General features: G+C 48.3%; 2 protein-coding genes across 2 annotated transcripts in view; both read right to left on the bottom strand.

Annotated features, from left to right (window-relative positions):
- The window catches only part of LOC310779567 (uncharacterized protein), a gene marked incomplete at its 5' end in the record, with an annotated part of 9149 nt that extends 5919 nt beyond the window's left edge, over positions 1-3230 (bottom strand). Inside the window, 4 exons of the mRNA XM_083640093.1 lie at positions 189-371; positions 1503-1721; positions 2490-2574; positions 3212-3230. Coding sequence (XP_083496219.1) covers positions 189-371; positions 1503-1721; positions 2490-2574; positions 3212-3230 — 506 coding nt within the window. The remainder of the gene's footprint in view (positions 1-188; positions 372-1502; positions 1722-2489; positions 2575-3211) is intronic.
- On the bottom strand, positions 1753-15498 carry LOC310779568 (uncharacterized protein; the record flags this gene model as incomplete). Its single annotated transcript, XM_083640094.1, has 5 exons — positions 1753-1889; positions 3926-4119; positions 4770-4834; positions 4993-6107; positions 15482-15498. The coding sequence occupies 2 exons, from the start codon at positions 15496-15498 to the stop codon at positions 5042-5044; spliced, it is 1083 nt and encodes a 360-aa protein (XP_083496220.1). The 3' UTR covers positions 1753-1889; positions 3926-4119; positions 4770-4834; positions 4993-5041.
- Positions 15499-16075: the final 577 nt, after the last annotated feature.

The following is a 16075-nucleotide window of genomic DNA, read 5'->3' on the forward strand; positions in this document are numbered from 1 at the left end:
TGCAGTTGTCGTTGACCCACCAGTTGTTGTTGCTCCAGTTGTGGTGGATCCACCAGTTGTTGTTGAGCCTCCAGTTGTTGTTGCTGCAATTGTCGTTGACCCACCAGTTGTTGTTGCTCCAGTTGTGGTGGATCCGCCAGTTGTTGTTGAGCCTCCAGTTGTTGTTGCTCCAGTTGTGGTCGATCCACCAGTTGTCGTTGAGCCTCCAGTTGTTGTTGCTCCAGTTGTCGTTGACCCGCCAGCTGTAGTTAAGCCTCCAGTTGTTGTTGCTCCAATTGTCGTTGACCCGCCAACTGTCGTTGAGCCGCCAGTTGTTGTTGCTCCAGTTGTGGTGGATCCACCAGTTGTCGTTGAGCCTCCAGTTGTTGAGCCTCCAGTTGTTGTTGCTCCAGTTGTTGTTGAGCCTCCAGTTGTCATTGAACCTCCAGTTGTTGTTGCTCCAGTTGTCGTTGGGGCTCCAGTTGTCGTTGACCCACCAGTTGTTGTTGCTCCAGTTGTTGTTGAGCCTCCAGTTGTTGTTGCGCCAGTTGTCGTTGATCCACCAGTTGTTGTTGAGCCTCCAGTTGTCGTTGAGCCTCCAGTTGTTGTTGCTCCAGTTGTCGTTGACCCGCCAGCTGTAGTTAAGCCTCCAGTTGTTGTTGCTCCAATTGTCGTTGACCCGCCAACTGTCGTTGAGCCGCCAGTTGTTGTTGCTCCAGTTGTGGTGGATCCACCAGTTGTCGTTGAGCCTCCAGTTGTTGAGCCTCCAGTTGTTGTTGCTCCAGTTGTCGTTGGGGCTCCAGTTGTCGTTGACCCACCAGTTGTTGTTGCTCCAGTTGTTGTTGAGCCTCCAGTTGTTGTTGCGCCAGTTGTCGTTGACCCACCAGTTGTTGTTGAGCCTCCAGTTGTTGTTGAGCCTCCAGTTGTTGTTGCTGCAGTTGTCGTTGACCCACCAGTTGTTGTTGCTCCAGTTGTGGTGGATCCACCAGTTGTTGTTGAGCCTCCAGTTGTTGTTGCTGCAATTGTCGTTGACCCACCAGTTGTGGTTGATCCACCAGTTGTTGTTGAGCCTCCAGTTGTTGTTGCTGCAGTTGTCGTTGACCCACCAGTTGTTGTTGCTCCAGTTGTGGTGGATCCACCAGTTGTTGTTGAGCCTCCAGTTGTTGTTGCTGCAATTGTCGTTGACCCACCAGTTGTGGTTGATCCACCAGTTGTTGTTGAGCCTCCAGTTGTTGTTGCTGCAGTTGTCGTTGACCCACCAGTTGTTGTTGCTCCAGTTGTGGTGGATCCACCAGTTGTTGTTGAGCCTCCAGTTGTTGTTGCTGCAATTGTCGTTGACCCACCAGTTGTTGTTGCTCCAGTTGTGGTGGATCCGCCAGTTGTTGTTGAGCCTCCAGTTGTTGTTGCACCAGTTGTGGTGGATCCGCCAGTTGTTGTTGAGCCTCCAGTTGTTGTTGCTCCAGTTGTCGTTGACGCGTCAGTTGTTTCTCCAGTTGTGGTTGATACATCAGTTGTTGTTGAGCCTCCAGTTGTTGTTGCTCCAGTTGTGGTCGATCCACCAGTTGTCGTTGAGCCTCCAGTTGTTGTTGCTCCAGTTGTCGTTGACCCGCCAGCTGTAGTTAAGCCTCCAGTTGTTGTTGCTCCAATTGTCGTTGACCCGCCAACTGTCGTTGAGCCGCCAGTTGTTGTTGCTCCAGTTGTGGTGGATCCACCAGTTGTCGTTGAGCCTCCAGTTGTTGAGCCTCCAGTTGTTGTTGCTCCAGTTGTTGTTGAGCCTCCAGTTGTCATTGAACCTCCAGTTGTTGTTGCTCCAGTTGTAGTTGAGCCTCCAGTTGTCATTGAACCTCCAGTTGTTGTTGCTCCAGTTGTAGTTGCAGCAACTGTTGTGGGAGCAAGGGTCGTGGGAACAGCTGTGGTGTTTGAAAAAAAAAACAATAATTAGTTATATTGTGAGTTCTTAGATCTATGAAGAACTACACACATAATATCCTCTTTATTGTACTGTGACTTTACAATGATGAAGAAATAAATGTCTCCCAATAGATTCTCCATACAGGTCACTATATGGTAGAATACTGCTTGCTTAATGGCAAAATTCTAGCTTCTGCACCAGATCTATGTATTTTATACTTTAAAATGTACACTATTTTCTTCTGGGGGCGGGGGGGTATGCCCCCGTATCCCCTTAGATGGTCCGATGTCCACCCACCACAATCTCTCCAAATCCTTTGGGAAACATTTGATTTCATTGTGGTTAATGATGACAACGGCTAAGTTCGACCCCCCTGCTACCCTCTCACTTGTGTTGCTAGCTTGGGTGTATTTCAGATGGGCGACTGCTGTGTTGGGTATGTACCTGTATGTTGGTTGTAAACTGTTTGACATGAACATTTTACTCCTTCGAGGAGCAGTTTCACAAGCAGACTCATACTACATCCGAACCCCCTTCCTTGCTTTTCGTGGGCATTTCCTAACAATAAAGGAATTTGGTCAACGAAATGGAGGGGTACGATGCCTGCGATGGCCTGCGGTGGCTGCGGTGGCAGCGAGTGGGTATCGCCTCGCCCCCCGGCTCTCCTCCTTCTTGACCACCTCCTAAAGGTCAACAAGGACAGGGGGCAACGTTGCAGCAGCCTCTTCCCTCCTGCAGTGGGTGCTGGGTGCCCGGCTTCTGCTTGCCCCACACAGCCTGTACAGCCCCTCTGAAGCAACACCAGGATCCTCAACACACATTCATGCCTCTACTGCCAGAGGGCACACTCAAACCAATAACTTACTAGTCGTTTAGAGCCCCCCCCCCCCCCCCGACACAACATACCCTACTCGTTTACTCAATGGGCCATGTCACTGTCCCTGTGGACCTGAGTATTCTTTCCCCCTCCTTATGCTGAAGTGAGAGAAGAGAGATTACATTGTCAGTGCCCTGTCCGTGCGTTGGCTCACTATGTGACGCCCACATGGCTCACTATGTGACGCGCACATAACAACTGTTTGTGTGCCATGCTAATAGTACACTTGGCAAGCCTCTTTTATCGAGACAGAGACTTGCAAACTGGCCGTGTGATAGGATTTCACCAGCCTATCTGTTGGTAGGTTGGGATCCTCCTGCCAATATACATGCACACTCCACGAGAGGTGTTGCTGCATCAACAGCCCTGTTCGGCGGGGACAGTGTGGAGGAGATACATGTATGTATGTATGGCGGCCCCCTAGTCGTCGCCTTGTCCCTTACCAGATTCCTTCTGAGACATGTCAGGTTCTTTCTCTAGGTCTGTGCTCCGGACGGTCTGTGTAGTTTTCCTGTGCCATTCATTCAACTTGTTGCCTGTCTAGCTACATTTTTATTCAAGAGGCACTTTTGACCCGGTTGTAGGGTAACATGGTTCTCACCCTCCCTTCAAGGGATGAGGGTGTGTGTCATTTCCTATTCTGGTTGGCATGTTGCAATAGCAGGCATATTCTTGTGCGGTGGCAGTGTCGTTTGATGCTGGTATCACGGCAGTATATTAGTTGGCGCTTTGTCTCTGTGTGTGTGTTCAGTGTGACTATCCATACGTGGATTGTTAAAGGCAAGACAGCCTTACAGAGGGCGAAGATGGTGGTCATATAACTGGTTATAATGACATAACCTTTGTTCCACAGTGCTACACATGGCATCAAAACAATACTGAAGAGATTTATTAAATTTTTACAAACTAGGAAGCATCTTCTGACAGTAGTATTAAGAAACAAGCTAGTGACAAGCCGTTTTACTCAATGGCCATTCTATAGAAATTCTGTTATTCATTCAGCATTCACTGCCATCATGTGTTTTGCCCTCTGGGCTTATAATAAAGACTAAACTGAACTGAAGCAACAGTTTTGTTCCCAACTTTTCAATTCAGGTAATTATGTAAAATGTTGTTCCAAATAATGAGTGAAATGTATGCTTATTTTGTTAACTTACCTGTTACTTGGAGGGAGGCAGTATCAATAGTGAGGTTGAAGGTATTGTTGGGATTATTCACAGCTTCTGTCACAGCCTCCACAATGGAGTCAGGCTCTGGGATAGATGAAGCTGGAGCAGTCCTATTGAACTCAATCCCCACTTCTGCTTCAGTGTTAGCTGCAGCTCGTTTTCTGGATCCAGCACTTACAGCTCTGCATCACAAATGCCAATATCATAAAGTCAAGAGTCAAATTTTGAAAACAATAAATAATATTTATATCTTATTCACATAACATATAGGTGATGTACAAATATAGAAAACCTATTCATTATCCACATAGAAACATACATTTACTTATGACACGCATGTAATATCAGATGCTTTTAAAGAAGGTAGAATTTGAAGTTTACCTAAATGCTATAACAAAAGGGAATGAGAGAGGGGAATCTGATTAGTTGTGTGGATGTAATGCCCTCACCACGCCTGTGCATAATTCCCCAAGTTAATCCTGCCCATTTCAACCTTGCACATGCAAATGGCAAGGTGCGTGCTGCGAATGATACCACAATGGTTTGGACAGGCCTATAACTATATCTGAATCCTTTTATAATATTTTATAATCTCTTTAGAGCATTTATATCTTATTTATTTATGGCTGTTCTTATCAATGTTAGATGAGCACCAACCACACCAAGACAAATTCCTAGTATGTGATAACATACCTTGGCAAATAAAATAATTCTGATTCTAATTCTTATAACTGCACTAACGCCAGGCGATAATTGCGACTGTGTCACCGCTGCAGGGAAAAGGGACAATATGACACAGAGGCTTTAAAAGAAGGTAGATTTTGTAGCTTACCTAAATGATATAACAAAGCAGCGAACGAAGAGAACACCATATTTTTGACTGAAGATTATATCGTACTGTAAGAAGAAAAATGCAAAAATTAGACACATTGAATTAAATAGAATATTCTCCAACTGAAATCAAATGGAAAGGTACATTTCATGTGAAATTGCATCTGCATTCGAATGAATTAATTTCAGTTGCAATGGACAGTGTAAGGATTTGCTATTCTTACCACAGCAACAACTGTCACTTCAAGAGCTTTGAATTCTGTGCTCTCGGGGTCACTGAGTTCTTCTGTGAATGCAACTGACACCTCTGATTTGAGAACTGCAACTGGTGGAGCAGCTGTTACAACTGCAGCTGGTGTAGTTGTAGCTGGTGTAGTTGCAGCAGGTGTTGTTACAGGTGTAGTGGCAGCTGGTGTAGTTGCAACAGGTGTAGTGGCAGCTGGTGTAGTTGCAACAGGTGTAGTTACAACAGGTGTTGTTACAGCTGGTGTAGTTGCCGGTGGTGTAGTTGAAACAGGTGTTGTTACAGCTGGTGTAGTTGCAGCTGGTGTAGTTGCAACAGGTGTAGTTGCAGCAGGTGCTGTTACAGCTGGTGTTGTTGCAGCTGGTGTAGTGGCAGCTGGTGTAGTTGCAACAGGTGTAGTTACAACAGGTGTTGTTGCAGCTGGTGTAGTTGCAGCTGGTGTAGTAGCAGGTAGTGTAGTTGCAGCTGGTGTAGTTGCAGCTGGTGTAGTTGCAACAGGTGTAGTTGCAACTGGTGTTGTTACAGCTGGTGTTGTTGCAGCTGGTGTAGTGGCAGCTGGTGTAGTTGCAACAGGTGTAGTTGCAGCTGGTGTAGTTACAGCTGGTGTAGTTGCAACAGGTGTAGTTGCAACAGGTGTTGTTACAGCTGGTATAGTTGCTGGTGGTGTAGTTACAACAGGTGTTGTTACAGCTGGTGTTGTTGCAGCTGGTGTAGTTGCAACAGGTGTTGTTACAGCTGGTGTAGTTGCTGGTGGTGTAGTTGCAACAGGTGTTGTCACAGCTGGTGTTGTCGCAGCTGGTGTAGTTGCAACAGGTGTTGTTACAGCTGGTGTAGTTGCAGCTGGTGTAGTTGCAGCTGGTGTAGTTGCTGGTAGTGTAGTTGCAACAGGTGTAGTTGCAACTGGTGTTGTTACAGCTGGTGTTGTTGCAGCTGGTGTAGTGGCAGCTGGTGTAGTTGCAACAGGTGTAGTTGCAGCTGGTGTTGTTACAGCTGGTGTTGTTGCAGCTGGTGTAGTTGCAACAGGTGTTGTTACAGCTGGTGTAGTTGCTGGTGGTGTAGTTGCAACAGGTGTTGTCACAGCTTGTGTTGTCGCAGCTGGTGTAGTTGCAACAGGTGTTGTTACAGCTGGTGTAGTTGCAGCTGGTGTAGTGGCAGCTGGTGTAGTTGCAACAGGTGTAGTGGCAGCTGGTGTAGTTGCAACAGGTGTAGTTGCAACAGGTGTTGTTACAGCTGGTGTTGTTGCAGCTGGTGTAGTTGCAACAGGTGTTGTTACAGCTGGTGTAGTTGCTGGTGGTGTAGTTGCAACAGGTGTTGTCACAGCTGGTGTTGTTGCAGCTGGTGTAGTTGCAACAGGTGTTGTTACAGATGGTGTAGTTGCAGCTGGTGTAGTGGCAGCTGGTGTAGTGGCAGCTGGTGTAGTTGCAACAGGTGTAGTGGCAGCTGGTGTAGTTGCAACAGGTGTTGTTACAGCTGGTGTAGTTGCAGCTGGTGTAGTTGCAACAGGTGTTGTTACAGCTGGTGTTGTTGCAGCTGGTGTAGTTGCAACAGGTGTTGTTACAGCTGGTGTAGTTGCTGGTGGTGTAGTTGCAACAGGTGTTGTCACAGCTGGTGTTGTCGCAGCTGGTGTAGTTGCAACAGGTGTTGTTACAGCTGGTGTAGTTGCAGCTGGTGTAGTGGCAGCTGGTGTAGTTGCAACAGGTGTGGTGGCAGCTGGTGTAGTTGCAACAGGTGTAGTGGCAGCTGGTGTAGTTGCAACAGGTGTAGTTACAACAGGTGTTGTTACAGCTGGTGTAGTTGCCGGTGGTGTAGTTGAAACAGGTGTTGTTACAGCTGGTGTAGTTGCAGCTGGTGTAGTTGCAACAGGTGTAGTTGCAGCAGGTGCTGTTACAGCTGGTGTTGTTGCAGCTGGTGTAGTGGCAGCTGGTGTAGTTGCAACAGGTGTAGTTACAACAGGTGTTGTTGCAGCTGGTGTAGTTGCAGCTGGTGTAGTAGCAGCTGGTGTAGTTGCAACAGGTGTAGTTGCAGCTGGTGTAGTTGCAGCTGGTGTAGTTGCAGCTGGTGTAGTTGCAACAGGTGTAGTTGCAACTGGTGTTGTTACAGCTGGTGTTGTTGCAGCTGGTGTAGTGGCAGCTGGTGTAGTTGCAACAGGTGTAGTTGCAGCTGGTGTAGTTACAGCTGGTGTAGTTGCAACAGGTGTAGTTGCAACAGGTGTTGTTACAGCTGGTGTAGTTGCTGGTGGTGTAGTTACAACAGGTGTTGTTACAGCTGGTGTTGTTGCAGCTGGTGTAGTTGCAACAGGTGTTGTTACAGCTGGTGTAGTTGCTGGTGGTGTAGTTGCAACAGGTGTTGTCACAGCTGGTGTTGTCGCAGCTGGTGTAGTTGCAACAGGTGTTGTTACAGCTGGTGTAGTTGCAGCTGGTGTAGTTGCAGCTGGTGTAGTTGCTGGTAGTGTAGTTGCAACAGGTGTAGTTGCAACTGGTGTTGTTACAGCTGGTGTTGTTGCAGCTGGTGTAGTGGCAGCTGGTGTAGTTGCAACAGGTGTAGTTGCAGCTGGTGTTGTTACAGCTGGTGTTGTTGCAGCTGGTGTAGTTGCAACAGGTGTTGTTACAGCTGGTGTAGTTGCTGGTGGTGTAGTTGCTGGTGGTGTAGTTGCAACAGGTGTTGTCACAGCTTGTGTTGTCGCAGCTGGTGTAGTTGCAACAGGTGTTGTTACAGCTGGTGTAGTTGCAGCTGGTGTAGTGGCAGCTGGTGTAGTGGCAGCTGGTGTAGTTGCAACAGGTGTAGTGGCAGCTGGTGTAGTTGCAACAGGTGTAGTTGCAACAGGTGTTGTTACAGCTGGTGTTGTTGCAGCTGGTGTAGTTGCAACAGGTGTTGTTACAGCTGGTGTAGTTGCTGGTGGTGTAGTTGCAACAGGTGTTGTCACAGCTGGTGTTGTTGCAGCTGGTGTAGTTGCAACAGGTGTTGTTACAGCTGGTGTAGTTGCAGCTGGTGTAGTGGCAGCTGGTGTAGTGGCAGCTGGTGTAGTTGCAACAGGTGTAGTGGCAGCTGGTGTAGTTGCAACAGGTGTTGTTACAGCTGGTGTAGTTGCAGCTGGTGTAGTTGCAACAGGTGTTGTTACAGCTGGTGTTGTTGCAGCTGGTGTAGTTGCAACAGGTGTTGTTACAGCTGGTGTAGTTGCTGGTGGTGTAGTTGCAACAGGTGTTGTCACAGCTGGTGTTGTCGCAGCTGGTGTAGTTGCAACAGGTGTTGTTACAGCTGGTGTAGTTGCAGCTGGTGTAGTGGAAGCTGGTGTAGTTGCAACAGGTGTGGTGGCAGCTGGTGTAGTTGCAACAGGTGTAGTTGCAACAGGTGTTGTTACAGCTGGTGTAGTTGCTGGTGGTGTAGTTACAACAGGTGTTGTTACAGCTGGTGTAGTTGCAGCTGGTGTAGTAGCAGCTGGTGTAGTTGCAACAGGTGTAGTTACAGCTGGTGTAGTTGCCGGTGGTGTAGTTGCAACAGGTGTTGTTACAGCTGGTGTTGTTGCAGCTGGTGTAGTTGCAGCTGGTGTAGTTGCCGGTGGTGTAGTTGCAACAGGTGTTGTTACAGCTGGTGTTGTTGCAACAGGTGTAGTGGCAGCTAGTGTAGTTGCAACAGGTGTAGTGGCAGCTGGTGTAGTTGCAACAGGTGTAGTTGCAACAGGTGTTGTTACAGCTGGTGTTGTTGCAGCTGGTGTAGTTGCAACAGGTGTTGTTACAGCTGGTGTAGTTGCTGGTGGTGTAGTTGCAACAGGTGTTGTCACAGCTGGTGTTGTTGCAGCTGGTGTAGTTGCAACAGGTGTTGTTACAGCTGGTGTAGTTGCAGCTGGTGTAGTGGCAGCTGGTGTAGTTGCAGCTGGTGTAGTGGCAGCTGGTGTAGTTGCAACAGGTGTTGTTACAGCTGGTGTAGTTGCAGCTGGTGTAGTTGCAACAGGTGTTGTTACAGCTGGTGTTGTTGCAGCTGGTGTAGTTGCAACAGGTGTTGTTACAGCTGGTGTAGTTGCTGGTGGTGTAGTTGCAACAGGTGTTGTCACAGCTGGTGTTGTCGCAGCTGGTGTAGTTGCAACAGGTGTTGTTACAGCTGGTGTAGTTGCAGCTGGTGTAGTGGAAGCTGGTGTAGTTGCAACAGGTGTGGTGGCAGCTGGTCTAGTTGCAACAGGTGTAGTTGCAACAGGTGTTGTTACAGCTGGTGTAGTTGCTGGTGGTGTAGTTACAACAGGTGTTGTTACAGCTGGTGTAGTTGCAGCTGGTGTAGTAGCAGCTGGTGTAGTTGCAACAGGTGTAGTTACAGCTGGTGTAGTTGCCGGTGGTGTAGTTGCAACAGGTGTTGTTACAGCTGGTGTTGTTGCAGCTGGTGTAGTTGCAGCTGGTGTAGTTGCCGGTGGTGTAGTTGCAACAGGTGTTGTTACAGCTGGTGTTGTTGCAACAGGTGTAGTGGCAGCTAGTGTAGTTGCAACAGGTGTAGTTGCAACAGGTGTTGTTACAGCTGGTGTAGTTGCTGGTGGTGTAGTTACAACAGGTGTTGTTACAGCTGGTGTTGTTGCAGCTGGTGTAGTTGCAACAGGTGTTGTTACAGCTGGTGTAGTTGCTGGTGGTGTAGTTGCAACAGGTGTTGTCACAGCTGGTGTTGTCGCAGCTGGTGTAGTTGCAACAGGTGTTGTTACAGCTGGTGTAGTTGCAGCTGGTGTGGTGGCAGCTGGTGTAGTGGCAGCTGGTGTAGTTGCAACAGGTGTAGTGGCAGCTGGTGTAGTTGCAACAGGTGTAGTTGCAACAGGTGTTGTTACAGCTGGTGTAGTTGCAGCTGGTGTAGTTGCAACAGGTGTTGTTACAGCTGGTGTTGTTGCAGCTGGTGTAGTTGCAACAGGTGTTGTTACAGCTGGTGTAGTTGCTGGTGGTGTAGTTGCAACAGGTGTTGTCACAGCTGGTGTTGTCGCAGCTGGTGTAGTTGCAACAGGTGTTGTTACAGCTGGTGTAGTTGCAGCTGGTGTAGTGGCAGCTGGTGTAGTGGCAGCTGGTGTAGTTGCAACAGGTGTAGTGGCAGCTGGTGTAGTTGCAACAGGTGTAGTTGCAACAGGTGTTGTTACAGCTGGTGTAGTTGCAGCTGGTGTAGTTGCAACAGGTGTTGTTACAGCTGGTGTAGTTGCAGCTGGTGTAGTAGCAGCTGGTGTAGTTGCAACAGGTGTAGTTACAGCTGGTGTAGTTGCCGGTGGTGTAGTTGCAACAGGTGTTGTTACAGCTGGTGTTGTTGCAGCTGGTGTAGTTGCAGCTGGTGTAGTTGCCGGTGGTGTAGTTGCAACAGGTGTTGTTACAGCTGGTGTTGTTGCAGCTGGTGTAGTTGCAGCTGGTGTAGTTGCAACACGTGTTGTTACAGATGGTGTTGTTGCAGCTGGTGTAGTTGCAGCTGGTGTAGTTGCAACAGGTGTTGTTACAGCTGGTGTTGTTGCAGCTGGTGTAGTTGCAGCTGGTGTAGTTGCAACAGGTGTTGTTACAGCTGGTGTAGTTGCTGGTGGTGTAGTTGCAACAGGTGTTGTCACAGCTGGTGTTGTCGCAGCTGGTGTTGTTACAGCTGGTGTAGTTGCAGCTGGTGTAGTAGCAGCTGGTGTAGTTGCAACAGGTGTAGTTACAGCTGGTGTAGTTGCCGGTGGTGTAGTTGCAACAGGTGTTGTTACAGCTGGTGTTGTTGCAGCTGGTGTAGTTGCAGCTGGTGTAGTTGCCGGTGGTGTAGTTGCAACAGGTGTTGTTACAGCTGGTGTTGTTGCAGCTGGTGTAGTTGCAGCTGGTGTAGTTGCAACAGGTGTTGTTACAGCTGGTGTTGTTGCAGCTGGTGTAGTTGCAGCTGGTGTAGTTGCAACAGGTGTTGTTACAGCTGGTGTTGTTGCAGCTGGTGTAGTAGCAGCTGGTGTAGTTGCAACAGGTGTAGTTACAGCTGGTGTAGTTGCCGGTGGTGTAGTTGCAACAGGTGTTGTTACAGCTGGTGTTGTTGCAGCTGGTGTAGTTGCAACAGGTGTAGTGGCAGCTGGTGTAGTTGCAACAGGTGTAGTTGCAACAGGTGTTGTTACAGCTGGTGTAGTTGCTGGTGGTGTAGTTACAACAGGTGTTGTTACAGCTGGTGTTGTTGCAGCTGGTGTAGTTGCAACAGGTATTGTTACAGCTGGTGTAGTTGCTGGTGGTGTAGTTGCAACAGGTGTTGTCACAGCTGGTGTTGTCGCAGCTGGTGTAGTTGCAACAGGTGTTGTTACAGCTGGTGTAGTTGCAGCTGGTGTAGTGGCAGCTGGTGTAGTGGCAGCTGGTGTAGTTGCAACAGGTGTAGTGGCAGCTGGTGTAGTTGCAACAGGTGTAGTTGCAACAGGTGTTGTTACAGCTGGTGTAGTTGCAGCTGGTGTAGTTGCAACAGGTGTTGTTACAGCTGGTGTTGTTGCAGCTGGTGTAGTTGCAACAGGTGTTGTTACAGCTGGTGTAGTTGCTGGTGGTGTAGTTGCAACAGGTGTTGTCACAGCTGGTGTTGTCGCAGCTGGTGTAGTTGCAACAGGTGTTGTTACAGCTGGTGTAGTTGCAGCTGGTGTAGTGGCAGCTGGTGTAGTGGCAGCTGGTGTAGTGGCAGCTGGTGTAGTTGCAACAGGTGTAGTGGCAGCTGGTGTAGTTGCAACAGGTGTAGTTGCAACAGGTGTTGTTACAGCTGGTGTTGTTGCAGCTGGTGTTGTTACAGCTGGTGTAGTTGCAGCTGGTGTAGTTGCAACAGGTGTTGTTACAGCTGGTGTAGGTGCAGCTGGTGTAGTAGCAGCTGGTGTAGTTGCAACAGGTGTAGTTACAGCTGGTGTAGTTGCCGGTGGTGTAGTTCCAACAGGTGTTGTTACAGCTGGTGTTGTTGCAGCTGGTGTAGTTGCCGGTGGTGTAGTTGCCGGTGGTGTAGTTGCAACAGGTGTTGTTACAGCTGGTGTTGTTGCAGCTGGTGTAGTTGCAGCTGGTGTAGTTGCAACAGGTGTTGTTACAGCTGGTGTAGTTGCAGCTGGTGTAGTTGCAACAGGTGTTGTTAAAGCTGGTGTTGTTGCAGCTGGTGTAGTTGCAACAGGTGTTGTTACAGCTGGTGTAGTTGCTGGTGGTGTAGTTGCAACAGGTGTTGTCACAGCTGGTGTTGTCGCAGCTGGTGTAGTTGCAACAGGTGTTGTTACAGCTGGTGTAGTTGCAGCTGGTGTAGTGGCAGCTGGTGTAGTTGCAACAGGTGTAGTGGCAGCTGGTGTAGTTGCAACAGGTGTAGTTGCAACAGGTGTTGTTACAGCTGGTGTAGTTGCTGGTGGTGTAGTTACAACAGGTGTTGTTACAGCTGGTGTAGTTGCAGCTGGTGTAGTAGCAGCTGGTGTAGTTGCAACAGGTGTAGTTACAGCTGGTGTAGTTGCCGGTGGTGTAGTTGCAACAGGTGTTGTTACAGCTGGTGTTGTTGCAGCTGGTGTAGTTGCAGCTGGTGTAGTTGCCGGTGGTGTAGTTGCAACAGGTGTTGTTACAGCTGGTGTTGTTGCAGCTGGTGTAGTTGCAACAGGTGTAGTGGCAGCTGGTGTAGTTGCAACAGGTGTAGTTGCAACAGGTGTTGTTACAGCTGGTGTAGTTGCTGGTGGTGTAGTTACAACAGGTGTTGTTACAGCTGGTGTTGTTGCAGCTGGTGTAGTTGCAACAGGTGTTGTTACAGCTGGTGTAGTTGCTGGTGGTGTAGTTGCAACAGGTGTTGTCACAGCTGGTGTTGTCGCAGCTGGTGTAGTTGCAACAGGTGTTGTTACAGCTGGTGTAGTTGCAGCTGGTGTAGTGGCAGCTGGTGTAGTGGCAGCTGGTGTAGTTGCAACAGGTGTAGTGGCAGCTGGTGTAGTTGCAACAGGTGTAGTTGCAACAGGTGTTGTTACAGCTGGTGTAGTTGCAACAGGTGTTGTTGCAGCTGGTGTAGTTGCAACAGGTGTTGTTACAGCTGGTGTAGTTGCTGGTGGTGTAGTTGCAACAGGTGTTGTCACAGCTGGTGTTGTCGCAGCTGGTGTAGTTGCAACAGGTGTTGTTACAGCTGGTGTAGTTGCAGCTGGTGTAGTGGCAGCTGGTGTAGTGGCAGCTGGTGTAGTTGCAACAGGTGTAGTGGCAGCTGGTGTAGTTGCAACAGGTGTAGTTGCAACAGGTGTTGTTACAGCTGGTGTAGTTGCAGCTGGTGTAGTTGCAACAGGTGTTGTTACAGCTGGTGTAGTTGCAGCTGGTGTAGTAGCAGCTGGTGTAGTTGCAACAGGTGTAGTTACAGCTGGTGTAGTTGCCGGTGGTGTAGTTGCAACAGGTGTTGTTACAGCTGGTGTTGTTGCAGCTGCTGTAGTTGCAGCTGCTGTAGTTTCCGGTGGTGTAGTTGCAACAGGTGTTGTTACAGCTGGTGTTGTTGCAGCTGGTGTAGTTGCAGCTGGTGTAGTTGCCGGTGGTGTAGTTGCAACAGGTGTTGTTACAGCTGGTGTAGTTGCAGCAGGTGTAGTTGCAGCTGGTGTAGTTTCCGGTGGTGTAGTTGCAACAGGTGTTGTTACAGCTGGTGTAGTTGCAACAGGTGTTGTTACAGCTGGTGTAGTTGCAGCTGGTGTAGTTGCCGGTGGTGTAGTTGATAGTGGTGTAGTTGCAACAGGTGTTGTTACAGCTGGTGTTGTTGCAGCAGGTGTAGTTGCTGCAGGTGTTGTTACAGCTGGTGGTGTTGCAGCTGGTGTAGTTGCAACAGGTGTTGTTACAGCTGGTGTAGTTGCAGCTGGTGTAGTTGCCGGTGATGTAGTTGCAACAGGTGTTGTTACAGCTGGTGTAGTTGCCGGTGGTGTAGTTGCAACAGGTGTTGTTACAGCTGGTGTTGTTGCAGCTGGTGTAGTTGCAGTAGTAGTAGCCACTAAGGCCACTATTTGTAAGGAATAGAAAGTGAATAAGATTAAAATAATAATGTTGCTCATAGGAGAATAATCTTTCACTTCATGTCACATACTTAGATCAACTTACCCACAATAATTAGCAAAATGGATACGATTGATCCACAACCCATCCTGTCTTCTTTTGATTCTAGAAAATTGAAAGATAGTGATTCAACAGCATTTTAACTTATGCTTGTCATATACTAAAATGCAAAAGTCAAAGTTGGCCAGATCATATTTCACATACATATTTTGCAAACCCGTAACTCTCCTTGCAGTATCCAAAATGATAGCAAACACCTAGTTCATCAAAGTTTTTTTGTTTTGATCAGCAGAATTGTATTTTTATTGATGTATTTATTTATTTATTTATTTATTTATTTATTTATGTATTTATTTATTTATTTATTTATTATGGTCCTAGGCATGCACTATTTTCAATCTTAGCACCTAAATTCAAGGGTCAATTTTGACGATCACCTGCATTGTAACCTCCAAAACCCAGAATGAAACTACAGATACACATGACGAGGTATTGGGCTTGGTGGTAAAACTTGAGGTTAGGAATCCGCGGCTCAATGAGTAGTATGGGTGAGGTGACTCACTTCCAGTATGGGGAGCGAATCCATGCTGCGACCTACAGAAGCCCTATATCACTAGCCCCAATCTTGGCTGGTGAAGGCGAATCCCTCCGCCTCGCCAGGGGGTGGTGCCCCCTATATAGGCGAATGCTGGACGAGGGGAGCCTATCTTGATAAGCCATCAAGCATGCATACTTTTGAAGCATTTTCTGAAATTTTTGTTTAAAAAAATGCATTTACGCTTCAAAAGTCATAAAAACGGGTCCTCGTTTGTGAAGATTATCTTGCTGAACATAAACTTTGCCGTTTCATAAACCTTTGTTAACCACATACCTTATTTCATGCATTTAACCAAAGTGCCCATGCAAAAATCCCATTGCATTTCCCCCCTAAGAACCAGAAGTGCTACTTCCGGACTCATTCCTGCGGTAGTCTATTCCGGCTTTCTAGCACCTTCCTATCCCTACAGTACAGTATATGGCCAACACCCAGGCATGTGAGTGAGTGAGTGAGTGAGTCACTCAGTAACTTAGTAGGAGAAAGAGAGCCAGCACACAAAAATGTCCTTTCGTTGAGTTTATTCCAGCAACACCAGGTACAGCACACGGACGTTTCAGCCTAACGGCCTTCTTCAGCGTGTTCCGTGTACCGGCTTCACCTAGTCACTCAGTAACTCCCTGAGGCTCTTCTAGGTGTTGTGTTCATAGAATGCTTTACCATGCACTGACTTAGTTACAACTCCGTACCACAGGGTGGCGTGCTTCTGTAAGATGTGAATGTGTCCAGCCGAAGGAAAGGACAAGGTAGATAGAGAAGAAGAGTGTGTGTACAGGATGTAGAAGCAGTGACATGCCATGCAAGACTAGCTGTTGCTAGCTGAGTAATAAACAGTTGAGGAGTACGTCGTCTCCTGGTTTCTCTACCGACACCAACATAACAATTGGCGACGAGGATGAGCGTTTCAGTGCCGAGCCCACCGGCCTTTCTTCCTCATGTTGGTGAGCCGCCTTTGCCATTTGAAACTTGGCGAAAGATTTTCGACAACTACATGCTGGTGATAAACGCCAGCGGAGAAGCATGGCCGGATACAAGACGACGTGCCGTTTTACTACACTGCTTGGGTCCGGAGGGACAACGGCTATTCTACACTCTGCCGGACCAAGGGACGACATTTGCCCATGCCATGGCTGCGCTTGAGAAGCACTTCGTCCCAAAGGTTAATGTGTTAGCGTGCAGACACACATTCCGGCAGCGATATCAAAGGACTGATGAGACCGCGACGCAGTATGTGGCAGCGTTGAGGGCGTTAGCTACACCATGTGGTTTTGGACTGATGGAGAGTGAGTTGATACGAGATCAGCTAATTGCTACTGCTAATCTCAATGCTGTGAGGGAGAAGTTACTACTGGAGGAAGCTCTCACTCTAGACAAAGCCTTGACAATCGCATGCCAAGTGGAGGCAGCGGTTAAAAATGCCACGCTGTTTTCTTCTGCCAGTGCGCCCCTGACGGCACCAGTGCGGGCCGTCGGTGCATCAAACGCACGTTTTCGGGGAAGAAGAGGAGCGCTGC

This window comes from Poromitra crassiceps (genome assembly GCF_964638095.1).
Source record: "Poromitra crassiceps genome assembly, chromosome: 7".
Classification (NCBI taxonomy): Eukaryota; Metazoa; Chordata; class Actinopteri; order Beryciformes; family Melamphaidae; genus Poromitra; species Poromitra crassiceps.